The sequence below is a fragment of the Grampus griseus genome, assembly GCF_964374135.1.
Source record: "Grampus griseus genome assembly, chromosome: 1".
Taxonomy (NCBI): domain Eukaryota; kingdom Metazoa; phylum Chordata; class Mammalia; order Artiodactyla; family Delphinidae; genus Grampus; species Grampus griseus.
In genome coordinates this window covers 169725316-169744087 of record NC_139017.1, presented here as the reverse complement: position 1 = coordinate 169744087, position 18772 = coordinate 169725316, and the positions used below count along the sequence as shown (strand labels likewise).

Here is an 18772-nt window from a genome sequence, read left to right as displayed (position 1 = left end):
GAGGGGAGGGGCGCTCGCGCAGCCGGGAGAGGCGAGCGCGAGGCGGAGAGAGCGCGATTCGGCTCCAAACTCCGGCGCTGCCGCCGATCCGACTCCGGGCTTCGGTGGACACCGCGCGGAGCCGAGGATCCGGGAGCTGCGGCGCGCCCGGAGGTCGCCCCGAGCGCGAGGGTCGCGGCGCCCGGCAGAGGCCGAGCCTAGTCTAGCCCGGCTCCCGGGCGGCCCGGCCGCGACGGCATGGGGGCGCCCCCGCGGCGCCCCGTGCTGCCCGCCACTGGCTCGGCCGGCGGCCGGAGGCAGGAGCGCGCCTGAGCCCATGGCTAGGGGCCCCGCCGCCGCCGCCGCCGCCGCCGCCGCCGCCGCCGCCTCGCCGCCGCCGCCAGCTGCCGGGCACCATGCGAGCCGCCCCGAGCCTCCGCGGCTGCGCCTGCCTGCTGCTCCCAGCGATCCTGGACCTGGCGCGCGGTGAGTGAGCGGGCGCGGGCCGGAGCCTGGCTGGGGATGCGCGCGGGGGCGAGCAGCTGGCGGCGGGCGCGGGCCAGGGTCGCTCCTGAGAGGCTCCGGGTCCGAGCCCCGCTCCCGGCGTGGGGGTCTGCAGAGGTGATCTGCTTGACGAGGGAGGGAGGATGTCTCCTTTGAAGAGAGCGCTCGTGGGTCTGTGCCAGGGTGTGCGTGTGCGCGTGTGTATGAGCGTGTGTCTTTGTTGCGTCTCAGTGTGAGGGTGTCCGGGAGGGAGCTGTGTGTGGAGAGGCTGCCGGAGTGCATTTGGAGATGTGAGTGTGTGTGATGGTGTGTGAGCGAGTGAGTGTCTGGAGGGGTGTTTGAGTGTCCATGTCAGTTACACAGAGGTGTGTGTGTGAGAAAGCGTGTGAGCCAGTGTTTGGGGGTGTGAGCGGGTGCCAGCTTCTCGGTGAGGGTGTGAAGTGTGTGAGCTTGTGTCATCGCATGTGTGAGCGTGTTACAGGGTGGATGAGTGTGTGAGGTGCGGCGTTGCACGCGTGTCCCAAGTGTATGGGTCCCTTTAGGGATGTGTGACAGGGAGTGGCTGTATTTCTGTTGGGGGGGGGCACGGGGCGTGTGTGCATAGGAGGTGGGAGTGTGACACTTGAGCAGGAGTGTACGTCTCTGGGATGTGTGGAGGTGCAGGCATGCGGGGGTTGTGTTACTTCGTGGGCCAGGAGTGTGTGTGCGTGCAGTGGAGTGTGTGGTTCTAGTGTGGAGGGAGGCATGGACGCGTCCGGGGGCTGAGAAGGTCTGAGCAGCGGTGTGTGTGCGTCCCGCATGGACTTGGTCCCGGCTGGGCTGGACCCATTGGAAGGAGGTCCCTAGAGAGAGTGATTGGTGCCTCCGCAGCTCCAGGGTCCAGGGTTCGCCGAAGCCTCGATGCTTCCAGCCCGGCGCCGCCGCCTGGTGGGTCTTAAGTGGCGCGGCAGTCCAACCTGGCGACCCCGGCACCTTTCGGGCAGCGAGCCAACACATTCGCTACGAGCTGGGCGGGAGGGAGGCTGGACCGGCGAAGAGCCGTGGGCGCGGAGACTAGAGGGTGCGCGTCCGCGATTACCCCCTAAGCCTAGTACCAAACCTGGATGCCCAGAACCAGCCCGTCTGGAGTTACATCCTGGCTCTGCCGCGGAGGCGGAGGAGGATGCGGGGTGCCAAAACGTAGCCATTGTGACCAGTAGGGTCTCAGTCCCTAGCCCAACTGGGTGATGAAGGTGGGGGAACCATCTCTGTCCTCTGCCGTGTGTGTGCCTTGCCCCACCGGGAGGTGCTTAGCCAAACTCTGAGAGAGTGCCTTCCGGGAAGGGGTGTCCCCCCTAAAATAACCGCACCCCGTCTACCCCGAGGTCCTTGAAGAGTGCTTGGTCTGTTGATGGGAGAAGCTGCAGAATTCGAGCCTGAATGGTGGTCCTGCTGGCAGAGAGCGGGGAGGGGTTGGTGTAAAGCAGAAGTAATGCAAGCCCTGTACTTTGTCCCCTTACCCTTGGAACAACAGACCTTCCAAAGTGATGAAAATCTCCCCCCAACTTTGGGGTGACGGCTCCCTCCCTCGGATGCCTCTAGAGGGAAAGGTTATATGGGGGCGGGGAGGGGGTGGTGTCCCGGTTCCAGCGCAACGGAGAGGGCACTGGGCTTTGTTGAAAGGCACCTGGCGCCCTCACCTGGACATTGAAGGGAGCGGGGATGGCTGCGGGGAGGAGGGGAGAACCCCTTTCCCCCGGAATGCGCGGAACCAGAGAGACGCGGCAGGGGTGAGGATGGCGACTGATGGGAAAGGCTTTGGTGGGAAACCCCGCTCCGTCAGGACCCCACCCTGCGATTTTCCCCAGAACCCGCGAGCAGCGTTCTTCGGGTTGCGGGGCTGCGGAGAGCTGAGCCGGCGTCTTGGCGCCTCCACTCCCCTGGCCCGCCTCTGCAACTGGCTGGAGGCTGGGGGATCTGGCGCCGGGGGTGAGCGCCTCTGGGCCGGGGGCAGCCGGCATGGCCTCTGAGCTCCGCTGCTCAGGGTGAGGGAAGAGCGCTGATCCGGATCGCAGATGGGAAACTTTCCGAGCGTGGGGCGCGCGCAGGGGTCCTGGGCAGCCGGGGAGCCCTCCCTTCCCTGCAGAGATGAGAGTGCTCGAGAGTGGGATCCCTCCTTACCCGCTCCACATCCGTGCCCACGAAGGGGTGGGAGCACGAGAAGGGTCTGTACGAGATGCAACAGGCCGGCTTGCCGGGGGAGGGCGCCCTTCCTGGACGTGACCGAGAGCCGTGCACCTGGCACTTGGCTGTGCCGGACCCCCTGCCAGGGGCTGCTTCGGAGGGCGGGGAGGGTAGAGTCCAGGGCAGGCATTCAGAAACACGCCTGCCCAGTGGGGGCAATGGCGGTCACTACTAGGGAGAGGCACGGGCAGTGCGCCCTCGCCGGTTCTGTTCCTATGGGCCGCAGAGCCAAGGGGCTCACCTTTGTGGAGGGGTGGGTCTGTGCACTGGGAGGAGAGAGCAGTCGGCTGCACACAGGACTGGCTGGGCTGGAAGTTCCTGCCCCTGCTTCCACTCCCCAGTATCTTGACTCTCCAAGAGGAGAAACCCGCTTGGTTTTTAACTCCTCAGTTCCCATTTTACCTGGTCTGGGCACTACTGGGAAGGCAGTGATGCACTCGTGCCTGGGCGGTGGCCTGGGAGAGAGAGGGCACCGGGCCCTGGGGGCGCGGGGAAGAGAGTGGTTCATGGACCTCCTCTTTGGGCCGTGGCGAAGTCTCCGCGAAGGCTAGCAGTGGGCAGGCCGAGTTAGGACGCGCCAAAGGCCCCAGCCACAGGCCCTTCCAGTTCTCTCTCGGCAGCCGCGTGTCAACGGGTGGGTGGGATGCGGGGGCGGACTCGGATGAGCCGAGGAAGCCGCAGCACCGAGACTGCAGGGGAGCTGTGCATGCACAAGCTGGCGTGAGGACTTTACGTACTTATGCTCCCTCACCATCTCCACCCGACGCTGGGGGCGCGGGGCGGGGCTCAGGCCCCTGCCCGGCTTGCTCTCAGCCCCTGGCGGGGGAGTTAAGGGCCCTGCCGGGGCCAGGCTGCTCCGCCCCTGCTCCCCTTGCCGCCCCGACCCCAGCCTGGCCCCTCCGCCAGCAATAAACCCCACTCCCTTCCCACCCAAGGTGCAAACTGGAGTTTTTCCTGAGAGGTTGAATTAGTTTTTGCTTTTTAAGTGCAGGGGATGTTAGAGCTGAAAGCGACCTCCAAGATCTCTTACTTCATTGGTTCTGAAACTTCTAATTTTTACCAGGAGAACCCTTTTAGTGTAGGAACTGATTACCACCCCCTAAACCTGTTGCCTTGGACAAGATGATAGGCACAAAAGGACAGCTGCCCTGGTGGAAGCGGGTACTGAGACCTGGCATCGAACGGTCTTTCCGCAGCTGTCCCCTTAAACAATCTAACATTGCTCCTCTCCTTGTATCATAGCTGTGTTTTTGTGTTTTTTTTCAATAGCCAGTATTACACGGATCAGCTGTAGTGTGGCCAGCACGTGCTAACTGCTGCACAGTCCTCGCCCACTGCAAGATGGGTTTAAGCTCTTCTTTTCACAGATTAGGAAACGGAGGCCCAGAGTTTTAAGATTTGTTAATGGCATGAGTACTGGAGCCTTCCGGGTCCCGACTGGTCCAGCGCCAGGCTCCCTCTTCCCTTCCAGTGTTCCTTGGACAGGGCGTGTGGGCAAGGGCTGGCAAGGTACCAGTGATGCCTTAGATTGGCCTGGCTACCCCAGCTTTTCAGAACATCTGTCTCACCCAGACCGGAACCTTGCTACAGTTGGAGGGAGGGGCGGTGGGGGAGGGGCGGTGGAAGGCGATTAAGTGACGGGCTGGGGTTTCTGGGTTATAGCAGTGGTGACTTCAAAGCCGGAGACCAAAGAGCCAAACAAAGAGGAGGCTGGTTAGTTCTGTTAACTGGGTTTCCTGGGATCCATGGAGGCGTCTAACCTGGCTTGCCACCCAGTCCACCTCTGCTCCATCCCCGGGCCCCTTGAAATTCATTTATTTAGCCCTGACTGAGCTCCCACTCTGTGCCAGCACGGTGCCATGCGCCTTGTTCTTCTTGTCTTGTTTAATAACCACCCTGAGAGTTAAAGTGATTTTCCAGGTGGGGAAGCTGAGGCTCAGAGAGGTTAAATGACTTGTCCACGGCCGCCCAGTCAGTAAGTGGCAAGCTGAGATTCAGACGCAGGACTGTCTCTTTCCCTCTGTGCTCTGCTGTCTCCTGGTGAGAAGGGGTCTCAGTCGCTTCCTCGGCTCCAGCCACACAGACAGTTGTTGTGTGTCCAATGCCCAGTCCGGATGCCTTACTCTTTCCCAAATCCCAGTGAGATAAAATTGTCCAGTATGTTCATCTGCACAGATGGGAGACGGGGTGTCCCTGAAAGCCCTCGTCATCATCAAGAGAATGAATGGGCATCTGTTGTGGGCAGAGCACATCTGAAAAGAGAAAGACCTATGACGGTGACCGTCATTCCAGTGGGGCGAGGGGTCGGGCATGTACCCATAAAGATGAATGAAAATCCAGGTGGAAATTTGTTGATACCTGCTAGATGCCAAGTGGATTGATGTCCCCTACAGGAGGTTCTCGGGGGAAGAGTGATTATTTGGGGGGTATAAAGGGAATGCTTCAGAGAGGAGGGAGAACTTGAGCTAGACCTTGAAGCAAAGGGAGAACATTAATAAGCCCAGGGCTAATGCGCCAGGGAGGGAAACGCGTGGGAGCAGAGAACTGGAGGTAGGACTGTGTGTGGTGGGACCAGCTCAACTCAAGGCTGTCTTTCTTGAGTCTAGCTGAAGATTGAGAGGAAGAAGAGTGACATTACGGAGAGTTCCCATTTATCACGCACCTGTTAGACGTGCTTTATGCATTAAATGCTCTAAACAGTCCATGAGGCGGTGTCATTAGCCATGTTTTGCAGGTGAGGACAAGAGGCCCAAGATACCTCTCTCTTTCTCTCCCTCCCCCCTTCCTTCCTTTCTTTTCTTTCTTAAATAATGAATGAGGCTCAGAACCTTTTTTAAGTGGAAGAACCAGGAGTTTCAAACCCAGGTCTGAAGGAATCCAAAGACACGGCTGCTCCTGGAGGAGAGGAGAAAGGATTTATTTTTTCTTCGCTGGAAGGAGGAATGCAGCGGCTTCTACCACATGCAAGAGGGTGCAAAGCGTCCCCGCTTTAAATGAGAAATGTCAGTGGAGGTGAAATGTGGGACACTGATTCCTAAGAGGCGTCTGTCTTCAGGATGAAGTTCCTGGGAAGGAACCAGGTGGGTGAGATCCTGGAACCCACCTTGACACTTGCAGTGAGGTCCGGTGGCAGAGGGGGCTCGTGATCCCCGAGACCTATTGGCCAAGATTCCATGGATGGAGCAAATAAATACAGTATGTACGTAGCTAGAGGTTTAGAGAGTAGCAGCCCAAAGGAGCAGGAAAGGACATTGTGACACCCAGGAAAGGAATCTGGCATTTAGCGTGTCCACCAGCCATTCCTACTTCTCCCGGCAACACGTCAGATTTGCCCTGGGGAATTATTCGCCACCGTACTAACTGCACTCCATCTTGGTAGGTTGGCACAGTCAGCTGTCATCCCCAAGATGAGCCCATCTGACAGTCTCCCTGGAAGCTGAATATTGAACAGAGGAAGACAGAGAACTACTGGAAAGTCCCCCTTATCAATGGGGACCCCCAAGACGCTGTGCTTTTCTGGTTTCCCCAGGGCTAATAATGATGGGACCTTCCTCCCAGGGTGTTGACAGGATGGAACGAATCATGACGTACAAAGCTCTTTGCTTAATCCTGTGGGCTCAGATGACTGTTAGCAGTATTAACCATGGCTACATCAGAGCTGCGCTAGCTCAAGCCGCGTGGGTCCTCCCAATACCAGGCCCAGTTTGTCCTTGGGTTCCATGAATTCCCCCTAATGTTCCGCCAGTTACTGTTTTTGGCTTGAGTCGTCTGGAGTTGATTTCTGCCTCTTATAGAGAAGGACTCCACTTGATACCCTCCCTCGGCATGACGAGCCTTCGAGTTGCTGATTACCGCTCTTGGTAACTCCTGGAGGACGGTTCATGGCCTGCTGCCTGGGGGTGACTGATTCCCCTGCCTGCTCCCCGGCTTTCCCTGGAGGCTCGACGCATTGTCCCCCATCCACACCCACACTGGGGGCAGTCAAAACCCAAGACCCGAGTTGTTTCTCCCAGTGAAATTCGGGGGTAGAACCAGTCTCACTGGGACCCTCCCATCCCCCACCCTAGTAGACTAGAAGCTGCATGAAGCTGGGGACCCCGTCTGGTTCTGCTCTTCCCCACAAAACACATGGCGGATGCTCACCCACAACCGCTCACGGTGGGTTGTTTGGATGAATAGAGCATCTTTGGCCTTTAGACATGTGCGTCCTGGTGCTGGGGTACGTGGAGAGGTGTTGGATGTGTGGCTTTCTACAGAAAAGTGTACGCAAAGGCTTATGACGTGTGACATTTAGGCTGGATTCACAGGTGAACTTCCTGTTGGTAAATTTCTGCTCCTGGAACTACATTCTATCTTTCTTGAAGACTCTCAGATAATCAAAGTGATGCCTACTCTGACTCCAGACCTCCTAACTCTCTACCTGCTGGTGGTACTTGAGCGTGGACGAGATGCTTCCATGCCCATCCTTCCATTTAGTTCTCACATCAGACGTGAAAGGGAAACTGAGCCTCAGGGAGATGGAAAGATGGTGGTAGGAAGTGGCTGGACTGGAATCTGGATTTTGTCGCTGCACGCTCAGCCTTCCTTCCCGCCCCAACCCATTGCGCTGTTTCATTCACACACACCCCTAGGTTTTTGGAATGAGACAGGTCAGCTCCCCATGAGCTCACAGGCCAGTAAACAGACCAGAAAGCTTGCCCTGTGAGCTGAGTGCTGGTGTAGCCATTTTGCTGATGTGACCTCCTCCCTCCTCCACGGCTGTCCAGATGGGTGTTGTATCCCCAGTCCACAGGGGAGGTTGCTGCTGCAGTCACACGGCCTGGGGACCGGAGCCGCCACCTCTCTGCCCTGCAGACTTGGCCTCTGCTCAGAGGTTTCTGGCCTTAGCCTCACGTCCTCCACCTCCTCCCCCACGTCTGCCCTTTCCTGGCTCAGAGAGCAGACATCTGCCCTCAGCCAGCACAGCCCCTGACTCCCCGTACATCTCCCTCCAAGTCTCTGCTCACCCACTTCTTGCCCTCCACAACACTCCTACCCCTGCTGACTCAGGTGTCCCCTGTGAGTGCTGCCAGCAGCACTTTGGCAACATGCTGTTAAAACAACCCTCCTCTGGGGCTGGAAATGGTCATTGGTTGGTCTCCCCATTGAACAGAGAGCTCTTGAGGGCAGGCATCCCTGCACCACTGGCTCTGGCACAAGGCCTGGCTCTGAGCAAATCTTCAAGATGTGTTTGTTGAATGACTGACTGACTGATGAATGAATAATGTCTCCCCTGAATCTGGGGTTTGGTCGAGACACTGAGCCCAGGGCCTGTTTCCTGGCCCTGCTCAATCACCTCTGGAAGTCCTTTCTGGTGTGAGAATGTGTCCATTGTCCAGCTCTGCCCACCATCACTCAAACTGGCATCACGGCTGGCGTCTGGGGGATGAGCCAACAGTAGAAGGTGGAGGGAAGACTAAAGGGCTTCCTGTTCCTTCTGGGTTCTCCTTGTTTGGTGATGGGTGCAGGGTTTGGGGAAGGAGGGAAGGAAGGAAGAAAGGAGGGGGAGGAAGGAAGGAAGGAAGGAAGGAAGGAAGGAAGGAAGGAGGGGGCAACTATTATGTGCTAAGTCTCGTGCTAGCCATGTTCCCACAAAGTCATATTAAAGCCTCCCAGAAACCCCCGTTTGGGAGATAACAGTCTCCCCATTTTACAGATGAGGAATGAGGCTTAGAGAGAGCGTGTGATTTGCCTAAAGTCCCACTGCTGGTGAGGGACAGACCTGGATTCACAACCGGGCATCGATTTACACATCTCTCCCCAGCTCTGAGTTTACCTTATTGGTGGCTTGAAATTGACCAGGGCAGGAGTATTTATACCATGGAATGAGCAAACACTGCAGATCAGAGCTCTCCCCAGCCCAGAGCTAGCTGTTAAACATTTACCAGCACGCCGCTGGGCCTGCCCATCCTTCCTCGCTCACTGTCTCTGTGGAAGAGCCACTCGGTGGTAATTAACATACTTTGGTTTTTATGTGAATTGGGTTCAAAGCCTAGCCCGGCCACTTCCTAGCAGAGTATATACTTGGGCAAGTCACTACCTCTCTGAGTCATGGTTTCCCCGTCTTTTGAAACTAGAGGGTGTTGTGGCGATAAATGAGATGGATACATGAAAGCCCCTGGCACGCAGCTTGCCCTCAGTCTCGACCCCTCCCTTCCTCCTGACCCTCAGGATGGGCTCAGCTGGCCATGGGGTCCCGCTGAGAGGCTCAGTAAGCTCGCACTTTCTTCTCCCTCCCCTGGAAGCTGACTTTGGAGTCAAGGCAAGGGATCCAGTCACTTGTGTTAATTGAGCAGCTGCGCCAACCTCATTCTGGATTGGAAGAGGCCTCCCTTAAGGAGTTTTGGCCCGTTGGCCACCCCACACAGCACGGGCTCATTTGAGAACAATAAAAGATTACGTATAATAAATGGCCTATACGAGGATACCAAGAAATAATCCTTGGAAACTGAAGGGAGTGGCCCGGGAAGGCTCTGAGGGATTGAAACAATCTTGGGAGGTAGGGAGGGAATCCCAGGCTGGAGAGCAGCACGTGCGAAGCCCTGGAGGGGGGAATGAGGATGCTGTCAGGCTGTGTGAGGATGGGAGACAGAGAGGCAGCTGGCCTCACTTGAGCATAAGGTGCTCACTGAGAAGCGGGGAATGAGGTTGAAGCTGTTGGCCAGGGCCTGCTCGCCAGGGCGAGGGGTCTGGATTTGAGCCTGGGGGCTACGGGGGGCAGTTGAAGAGAGGGGAGTGACGTTCCCAGACCAGGGCTCTAGGAAGATGAATTTGGCTTTTCTGGGCCACCTGAAACCGGAAACCCTTTGCCACGCCGTCGTGTTATGAATGACCGCTCTGGGGGGCCCGAAGGGACGATGGCCTCGTGGCAGAAGCGCCGTTATTTGGACGCTACCCACCTCCCCACAGTGTCCAGACCTGGCAAGGAGGGAAGACCAGACCCCCGCCTGGAATGGAGCTGTCCCACCTTGAGCCTGAACCAAGTGCGATGGGGGTAGCTTCTCCTGGGGAGAAGCATTTGCATCCCCAGGGGGCATGGGCTCCGGGGTCTGGCCTGAGTTCAGATCCCACCTCCGCCACTTATCCAGTGTGTGAACTCCAATCACCTCTTTGTTGCTTTCAGCCTTGATGTCTCCAGCTGAGCACGCGACTCATCATGGTGGCTTCGTGGGGTGGGGCTGCTGGGCAGGGGAAATTCACGTAATACGAGGGGTCTGTATGCAGGGTACCTAGCACACAGCAGGTGTGGGAAAAGTGGCTGCTGCTGTTATAATGACATTTGGAATGCCCCCAAGTCTGAAGAGGAAGAAGTGTTTGCTAAGCCCCAGTGCCCAGGAGGAGGGGTACATTGTAGGTTTCCCACATGGAGCGGGTCCTCAGGTTTGGAATTACAGAGCCTTGGGGCCAGGAGGGAGCTGGGAGATTCAATGCACCATATCCTTCCCCCATTTTAAAGCTGAGAAAACTGAAGCCAGAGAGGGTGACTTTCCCGTTGGTGCCCACACCGTGCGTGACGTGTGTGCGCGTGGTGGTGGGGGGGGGTGCAGGTCTTCTCCCTTGAGGTCCTGGGGGCCATCCCAGGGCTCAGTCAGGCAGACCCACCACCCAAGAGCCTTGCGTGGGGAGCATCAGGGTGCCCCAGACTTGGGTGGGGATCTTGGCGGCACTCCAGCGGAGAGCAACCCCCCAGCCTCATACATCACAGAAGCAGCTTGGGAGTCACCAGGGAGAGAGGCAGCTGAGCTGTTCCCTTTGCCCTTTTGTTTCTCTTTCTGCAGAGGCACTCAGCGCTCCTCCGGCGGGGCTGTTTGTCACCAATCATTGGCGCCTCCATTATCTTCCGAGCACCATCTCTTCCTCCCCGCTGCTTAATGCTGCCCCAAAGGAAGGCGTCCATCACCTGCTGCCCTGGCATCGTGCAGGGCTGGGCATGGGGAGGGGGCAGTGCAGGGGCTCAGATGCCCTGGCAGGGTGAAGACAGAGGCTGGCATGGCCAGAGGGTGGGTGGCGTCCGCATCTAGAGCTGGTGATCAGTGCCGGAGTGCGCAGGATTTTGTCAGGTGGGTATTCAGGCCATACCGTAACCCAAGGCCAGGTGCCTGGTTCTACAGAAGCAGGTGATACCTTGCTAATTGTCACCAAGCACCTAATATCCCAGTCAGGGGCGGAGGGGGTGAGATGGGGGCAGCAAAAGCAACCACATCACAAAAGCTTCTTTGTTTGCTCGGTGGCAGCAGAGAAGTGGACCTGAGCTCGGCTTGGAGAGGAGGAGGCACGTTGGAAGTCGAGTTCCTAAGCCTGTCTCCCCACTGAGGAGCCTGGAGGGAGGAGAGCAACCGGGTGGGCAGGAATAGAGTTACTTAACCAGGAAGAGCTAGTGGTTCCCAGGACAGTCTGAATGCAGAGAGAAGTTTCTTGTTGCAAGAAGCAGTATAGTTCATTCATTCATTCAATTACTGATTCATCCACTGGTGCGTCGAGAATTAATTGAATGCTCTTGGCAATCAAGCACCGTGCTGTCCTAGAAATCCAGAGGAGAATGAATAGGCGAGTTCTTGCCCTCATGGGGCTTACAGTCCAGAGCTGTGTTCAACATGGAGCTGTGTGTGACAACTGACATTTACATTAAAACTCAGCAAGGTGTCTCGGCTTTTATTTAACCGGATGAAACAGAATTCAGTTTTTCAGCCACACCGGCCACATTTCACGGGCTCAGTAGCCACACGGGGCAGGTGGCTCCTGTATTGGGCAGCACAGCTGTGGGTAAGACGTCTCCATCACTGTGGAAAGCTCTATTGGACAGTGCACGTCTAGGACGATGTTCCTCTTTAGGTGGGGCCTCCCCACGGGCAATAAATACCAAGGGATCACAGAGAGGGAGGGTCTTCCCTGTTCCTTTCTCATGCTGTCCTCCTAGTTATGCCAAGGAGAAAGCCTCAGGCTGATGCCATCCTGTCTTTAACGCCCCTTCGCTTGCTAATCTCTCTTTGCAACAAAAACAGGTGCGGGGCAACATGCCTGCAGCGAGCCAGAGGGAGTAAAAGTTTTAATAACAGTGTTTTGTTTTCATTATAATTCTTTTTCAGTCATCCTCTGTTTAAGGCAAGTGAGACTGGTTTGCCATTTGGGGCAGTGATTTAAATTCACTCTCTCTTTTTCAAATGGCTTATTTAAGTAAAAAAATGAGTCAAGTTAAAGAAAAATGTTAAGTGCATAGTGGAGCAGGTGGCATGCAGATGTGGCCAATCTGGGCAGCTGCGGGTGTGAACGTCTGTGGCTGAGAAACCGCAGTTCAGATGGAATGACATGGGCTTTGGAGGCAGAGGAGGGCTGGGGTTTCAGTGCCACTGTTTGTAAGCTCTGTAATCTGGGGACACTTTCTTTCTCTCCGTACCAACCAGGTTCCAGCAGGAAACACCTAGCTCAGCCTGGGGGGTCCATGAAGGGCTTATTAAAGGGACTACTGGCTTTAGGGTTTAGGGAGGGCAGCCCTTGGGACCAAGAACAGTGGGGAGTTACTACCACCTGTAGCAACTGGAGAGAGGGCTGTGTGAAGAGGGCTGCGTGCAGGACTGTGGCTCTGGGTAGAGGGATGCAGCCAACTCTTGGGGACCTGGCAGGGAGCTGGAGGAAGAAATACCTCAATTTCATCCTCCTCCTGCCTTTGGGTCTCTTGCTGATGCTGCCCATTGACCAAACTCAGTGGGAAGCCCATGCAATTGGGCTCCCAGGCACAGAACGGGTGGAGAAGGGAAAAGAGTGAGCTGGGGAGCAAACAGCAGAGCTATAACACCATCCTGCTAAGCTAAGCCTCAGTTTCCCTGTCTAGAAAATGAAGGTTGCACTACATACCCAACAGAGTTGCTAAGACGATGGAAACAGATGACGTGTGATGCTAATAAATAATTGGTCACTACTTATATTAATAACAATCACGGTACTAAAATGCCTGCCTTATGCCCCATCCTGTGCTAGATGCTAGATTTTCCTGAGCCAAAATGTAACATATGAGTACGGGGCTTTACGAACGCGGAACTGGCCTTTCAGGGGCACGTGAACTTGAAGGGACAGGTAACTTTGGGAGAACGTTGCAGTTTGCAGAGAGGAAACGCCTGCACCCTCCACTGCTGGTATTGACCATTGTGATGTGTTGTCTCTGCTCAAGACTCTTCAATGTCCCCACACGTTCCTGTCCCCTGGTCCATCGCACCGATTGATTACTCCACCCCAGGGCATACCGATGCCTCGTTCCCCGGTCTATTTTCCACCCCATTTCCCACAGAGAGGTTCTTTCTTCTTAGATCCATTTAGGTAATCCTTCCTGCCATCCCCACTGGCTCTTACCATGTGCAGTCTGGTCCACATCCATCATGAACGGGCTCAGAGTTCCTTCCTCCCAAGGGGACAGGCAGGTGCTCTCCAAGTCTTAGCTCTTCTTGCCAGACGCTGCTTCCTCCCTTGCAGGTGGGGTAGAAGGGAGTTAACAGTGAGTAAGTTAGCCCTTTGGATCATCAGACCTTTATCCTTCGTCTGAAAGCTGAGAGTGCCAATTCTACATTTCGAGGGACCTTCTCAGCAAGTCGCTGGAATCTGCGGCGGGGGGGGGGGGGGGGGGGGGGGGTTGGGTGCGGGCGCCGGCTTCTAAATGGAGTGACTGTTTCCTGGGAAAACGGCCACCAACAGCCCCTTTGGCTCCCAGCTTCTCAGTTGGCTCAGGGGACTGTCCTCGTGTCCCTCTATTTTCCTTTGTCCGGCCCTTTTTTCCATCTACCTTGACTGTTCAGATTGACTTTGATGAGGCCTAATTTTGCCAGTTGAAATTCGAGACGCTTATACATTCGGTGCTTTGCTGAAATAGCTGTGACAAATACCAGCGGCAATTTCGTCCCCGGCTTATTTATTCTCTGAAGTGCTCTGGGCAAGACAGAGTGCCCCTGCCCCTTGCCCGCGTGCCGTCTGTCGACACTGCCATCTTCCCCCAGCCCTGCTACAGCCCTGTGCCCTGCAGGTCGGTCTCAGCCCTGCCTACTGACTGAGTGACAGCATGCTCCTTTGGAGGGGGGGATCGATCGCTTACTGGAGGTCAATATTCCTTAGGAAAACCTCCAACAGCCCCCTCGGGTCTCAGTGTCCAAGTTGGTGGAGGTGACGTTCCTTTGTTCAGCCGCCTTTCCATCTGCCTGACTGTTCACATGAACTTAGATGAGACTCGTTTCCAGTCGAATATGGGACCGTGTCCTGCAGGCTGGACCTCCCCTATGTGCGGGCTGCGGGGCATCCATCGTAGTAATGTTGGGCCACTCCTTGGTCCGGGCTTGGGGCTCGGGGAGCTTTTGTTGCCGCCATGCTCATGTCCCGGGGTGGTGGAGTGGTGCTTTCTGGTTACCAGCTCTGAACGTGCCCTGGGGCACAGGGCAAACTTCAGTCACCTCCTTCATGACTTTATCTACATCCCACCCAGGTTATTTCTTACATCATGATTTTCTTAAAATCAAATTTAAACTGATTCCCTCTATTTTCATTTGTATTTTACAAAGGAATAATGTATAGGCTTGTTGTACTGAGTAGACATATTTTTTCTTAGTTCATATTAAACATGTGACCATTTGAATTTTTAAAAAAGCTTCTCTGTGCCACTTGGCCTCATCCTGCAAGCGACCGTAGAAAACATCAGTTTGGTGGAAAAGACACCAAACCGGATCTGATTTCAACTCCTCCATCAACTTGCAGCATCACTCGCTTACCCTCCACCACTCCTCTGAGCCTTAGGTCCATAAAACAAAGGAGTGAGTCTGGACGACCCAGTTCTAAGATTCTTGGATGGCTAATAAGATTGGGAAGGAGAGTACTGTCGTCTAGGTCCAAAATACTTCATTTAAGACATATTGGATGCCTCCAAATTCCCACCTTTGGAATGAAGCGTCCTGCCTCCAGGCAGTGTTGCTAAGAGCAGCTGTCTGTGACGAGGATGCTCCAATAGCCACTCATTTCCTTGGAGCACAAACTCGGCCTCATTTCAGTTCCATTCAGCAGCCGTTTACTGAGCACCTGCTCTGAGTTGCGCCCTGTGCCAGGGCTGGCACTAAGGTGCAGATGAGACCCAGTGCCTGTCCTCAGGGAGTCCACAGTCTCCTGGGGCAGATAGGCAGGCGAACAAATAAATTATGGAATAATATTGAAAATTCTAAAATTGAAATAGCTACAAAGTCCTTATGGGAACGTAGAAGAGGGGATGACTAATCCACTGAGGTGTTAGGGAAAGTCCTATATCATCAGAGAGGTTAAGCCACTTGCTCAGGTTTGCACAGCTACTAAGTGGTTGAGCTTTGAACGTAGGACGTCTCACACTTTAACTGCCTTCTGTCCTCTCTGCCTTCTTGCTTCTCTGCCGGAGATCCCTTCCAACTTGACCTTTTGTGATTCTGGGGCTCTCTGGACCTCCCATCCTGCTCCTACGTGCCTCTGGGGGAGGGGGTCAGGGGCTCCAGCAGCAGCGGGATCTGGCCCTGGGCCACCTGCCTGGGCAGTCACTGGGTGGCAGCTCAGCTCTCCTCTGTTGTCTCTGGCCTCGTTATTATTCTTTCTTTCCAGCATGCTGCTAAAAGCTTCCCGCAGAGAGCACACAGCCCAGCTCTTTATTTATTTATTTAATTTATTATTTTTTTAATTTTATTCATTTATTTATTTTTGGCTGCGTCGGGTCTATGTTGCTGAGCGCGGGCTTTTTCTAGTTGTGGCGAGAGGGGGCTACTCTTCGTTGCGGTGTGCGGGCTTCTCATTGTGGTGGCTTGTCTTATTGCGGAGCACAGGTTCTAGGCACGCGGGCTTCAGTAGTTGTGGCACACGGGCTTAGTTGCTCCGCGGCATGTAGGATCTTCCTGGACGAGGGCTCGAACCCGTGTCCCTACACTGGCAGGCAAATTCTTAACCACTGCGTCACCAGGGAAGTCCAACCCAGCTCTTTAAAATTTAAAGGGCTTTACTTAAATAATGTTATTTCCCTTGGAAAGGAGACAGAAGAGGTATTTGCAGTGGTTAAATTAGTGCAGTGTGTGGGTCCGAGCAGATGAGTGTGGGGTTCGGTGGGCGTGGAGGTGGCCAGGGAGATATTCATGGCAATGGGAGGGGCTATGGCTCATCACCCCTCCCTCTCATTCCCCAGAAAGCATGACCTCAGAGGGGACCTATTGTGCACAGAGTTCTGGGAAGAGCACTGGGTGCCACCTGTGGGGAACCACTTGGGAGAACATGAATCTGGACAAAAAGCCTAACCCTCGGGCTTCCCTGGTGGCACAGTGGTTGAGAGTCCGCCTGCCGATGCAGGGGACACAGGTTCGTGCCCCGGTCCAGGAGGATCCCACATGCCGCGGAGCGGCTGGGCCCGTGAGCCATGGCCGCTGGGCCGGCGCGTCCGGAACCTGTGCTCCGCAACGGTAGAGGCCACAACAGTGAGAGGCCCGTGTACCGCAAAAAAAAAAAAAAAAAAAAGCCTAACCCTCCTGCCACATAGGACCTCAGCACTAAAAACTTGGTACTCCTAGATGCCCCAGGGCCTTTGTACTTGTCATTCCCTTGGCTGGAAACTACTTCCTTCTTCGGACTAAGTCCTATTCATCATTCAGGTCTCACTTTAGACATCATTTATTCAACAAACATTTTCTGTGCACCTACTCTGTTCACAGCACCATGGGGCACAGAGGCCATTTGTAACTCATCTCCATGCTTCCTGTGCCTGGTGTAGTTCTGGCACAGAGCGGGCATCGGTAAGTGTTTATGGAACTGATAAGAGCCCATGTGGATGCTGCGGGATCTGGAAGAAGGATAGAGTTGCCTTTCCAGTGCTTATAGCGTCATTGGAGATTCAGCTCAAAGACATTTTGAGCTCTGACTGAACCTATTATGCCTGGCAGACTCATACCCACTCAGGGAAGAAAGGGAGAATTCATTCCTTCTTTCTTTGGCCCTATATTTTTTGGCCATATATCCATCTATCTATCCATCCATCCTTCCATCCATTCACCCATCCTTTCATTCATCTGACAAACTGGATACTTACCACGTTCCAGATAGTGTGCTAGGCACTAGAGATATGGTGGTGAATAGAAACAGATAAAGATAAAGCCTGCCCTCCTGGAGCTTACCTTCCAGAGTCCATACATGAATACATAACAAGAGGAAGTAATAGCTGCTATGAAGAAGAATAGGGCCCGGTAAGTGTTCTGGCCAAGTGCAGATGTGTGGGAGGGGCCCTATCACTGAGCAGCTACTATGTCTCAGACCCTGTGCACTGGCTGGAAACAAGTAAAGAAGCATAATCACTGGCCACAGTGAATGTTAGGATGGCGAGAGCTGGGAAACGGTTGGTAGTGACCAGGGCAGTTTCATGATCAGGGAGGCCTCCAGTGAAGTTCTGAGACATGAGCTGGGCCTTGGAGATGGGGGAGTTGAGGCAGGATGTGGCAGACCCATGGTTTTCAAACTGTGCTCCTTGGAACCCCAGTTTCCCATGGACGTACCCCCCATACCACTTTGGGCAGCCAGAATGTGAGTCAAGGTAATGGTTCAGGGGGCCCTTGTCCCCAGCTCAATCCGGGAGCTCTGCTTTGCCTCTTTTCCAGACTGGCTTCTACTCCAGCTTTACTCTGAATGAAGGAATTCGAAAATGAGTGGATTGCACGATGGGGAGGAAGTATGGACCTCCTCAGGGCTAGTAGAGGAGGTTCTAGCGTTTTTCTGTTAAATTCAACCCTCATTTCATGCTACGTACGGGGAAACTGAGGCCCAGAGGGGCCAGTGGCTTGTACCAGGTCCCCAGCAGGAGAGGACCATTTCTGGGAGAAAAGCCTCTGATTTCCGCCTCTTTCCAAGCTGGAAGGGAGGCCTGTGAGAAAGCCCCACGCCCACCCCGGCCCTGGCCCAGAGGCTTGGGTCCTGTTGCCCCCGCAACTTGTGCCTGCCCCGGCCCCCAGACAGCCTCAGGGTACCCCCTATAAACCTTTCTCCTTTGCCAGCCCAACTGGTCTACCCCACCCCCACGGGAGCCTGGAATTAGATGAAACATTTAATGATCCCACACCTCGTTATGTTTTATTAAAAGCACCCGCGCTGGCTTCTGTTGGCACATCTGCCAGGCGCAGTCCTGGGGCTTCCTCTCCCTCCAAACCACCACCTGTCACGGCCCGGGGAGGCAGACGGCTGCCACCTCCTTCCCTCACAGAGCGGGGCCCCCAGCTGGGCTGTCCTGCAGGTAAAGGCAGACTTGGGTATTTAGAATGATAATTCCGTGTGTTCACACATCCCTCACCCCATCTGGTCCTGCAGCTACCGCTAGGGGGAATTGGTTCAGAGAGGAACGAGTCCAAAGGGAGATGCACCTGGTCCTGCGTTCTTGACGCTCTCTGTGCGACCGTGCACATCCAAGATCAGGCTGGCTTTCCTCCCCAGGCTGCTCATGTTATAGCCACCAGCGACCGGAGGGAATGCCTCGCTCTCAGCAGGCTGTCGGGCTTCCAGGAGGAAAACACTGGCGTCCAGATATTTTTGGTAGAGAAGCAGCTCTCCCCTTCCCTCCTGGTGGGACGTGCTGTGCCCTATCAGGGGGCCGGGTAGAATGCTTCGAGTGCGTGGCCCACCTGGTGCTGAATGGCCGCTGAGTCACCCGCTAGATGTGTCATCTGGGGCAAGGCGTGTAACTGCTCTGGGCCTCAGCTTCTCAACTGACACGTAGTAGACACTGAATACACAGTAGCGATGGTTTTTTTAATAGGATCCCCCACTAAAGGAGAGAGGGCATTAATCAGCTCTTCGTTGGAGGGGAGAGGGAAGTGAGAACCTTGCTTATCATCATCATTATTATTAGCTAATACTAATGGAGAACTTGCTAGTCATTTATCAGATACTTTTTGATCTCCTACTGCGTGCCCAGGGAGACAATGTGAATGGGACGGTCAAGAGCTTAGGCCTCATGGGACTGACATCCTGGTGGGCGAGGCAGGAACAAACACATAGGTAAATAGCCTAACTCTGG

The 18772-nt window shown here is 55.1% G+C and overlaps 1 protein-coding gene across 1 annotated transcript in view; it reads left to right on the top strand.

Annotated features, from left to right (window-relative positions):
- Positions 1-395: 395 nt before the first annotated feature.
- Positions 396-18772, top strand: part of IGSF21 (immunoglobin superfamily member 21) — a gene marked incomplete at its 5' end in the record, with an annotated part of 244551 nt that continues 226174 nt past the window's right edge. Inside the window, one exon of the mRNA XM_082657755.1 lies at positions 396-465. Coding sequence (XP_082513881.1) covers positions 396-465 — 70 coding nt within the window. The remainder of the gene's footprint in view (positions 466-18772) is intronic.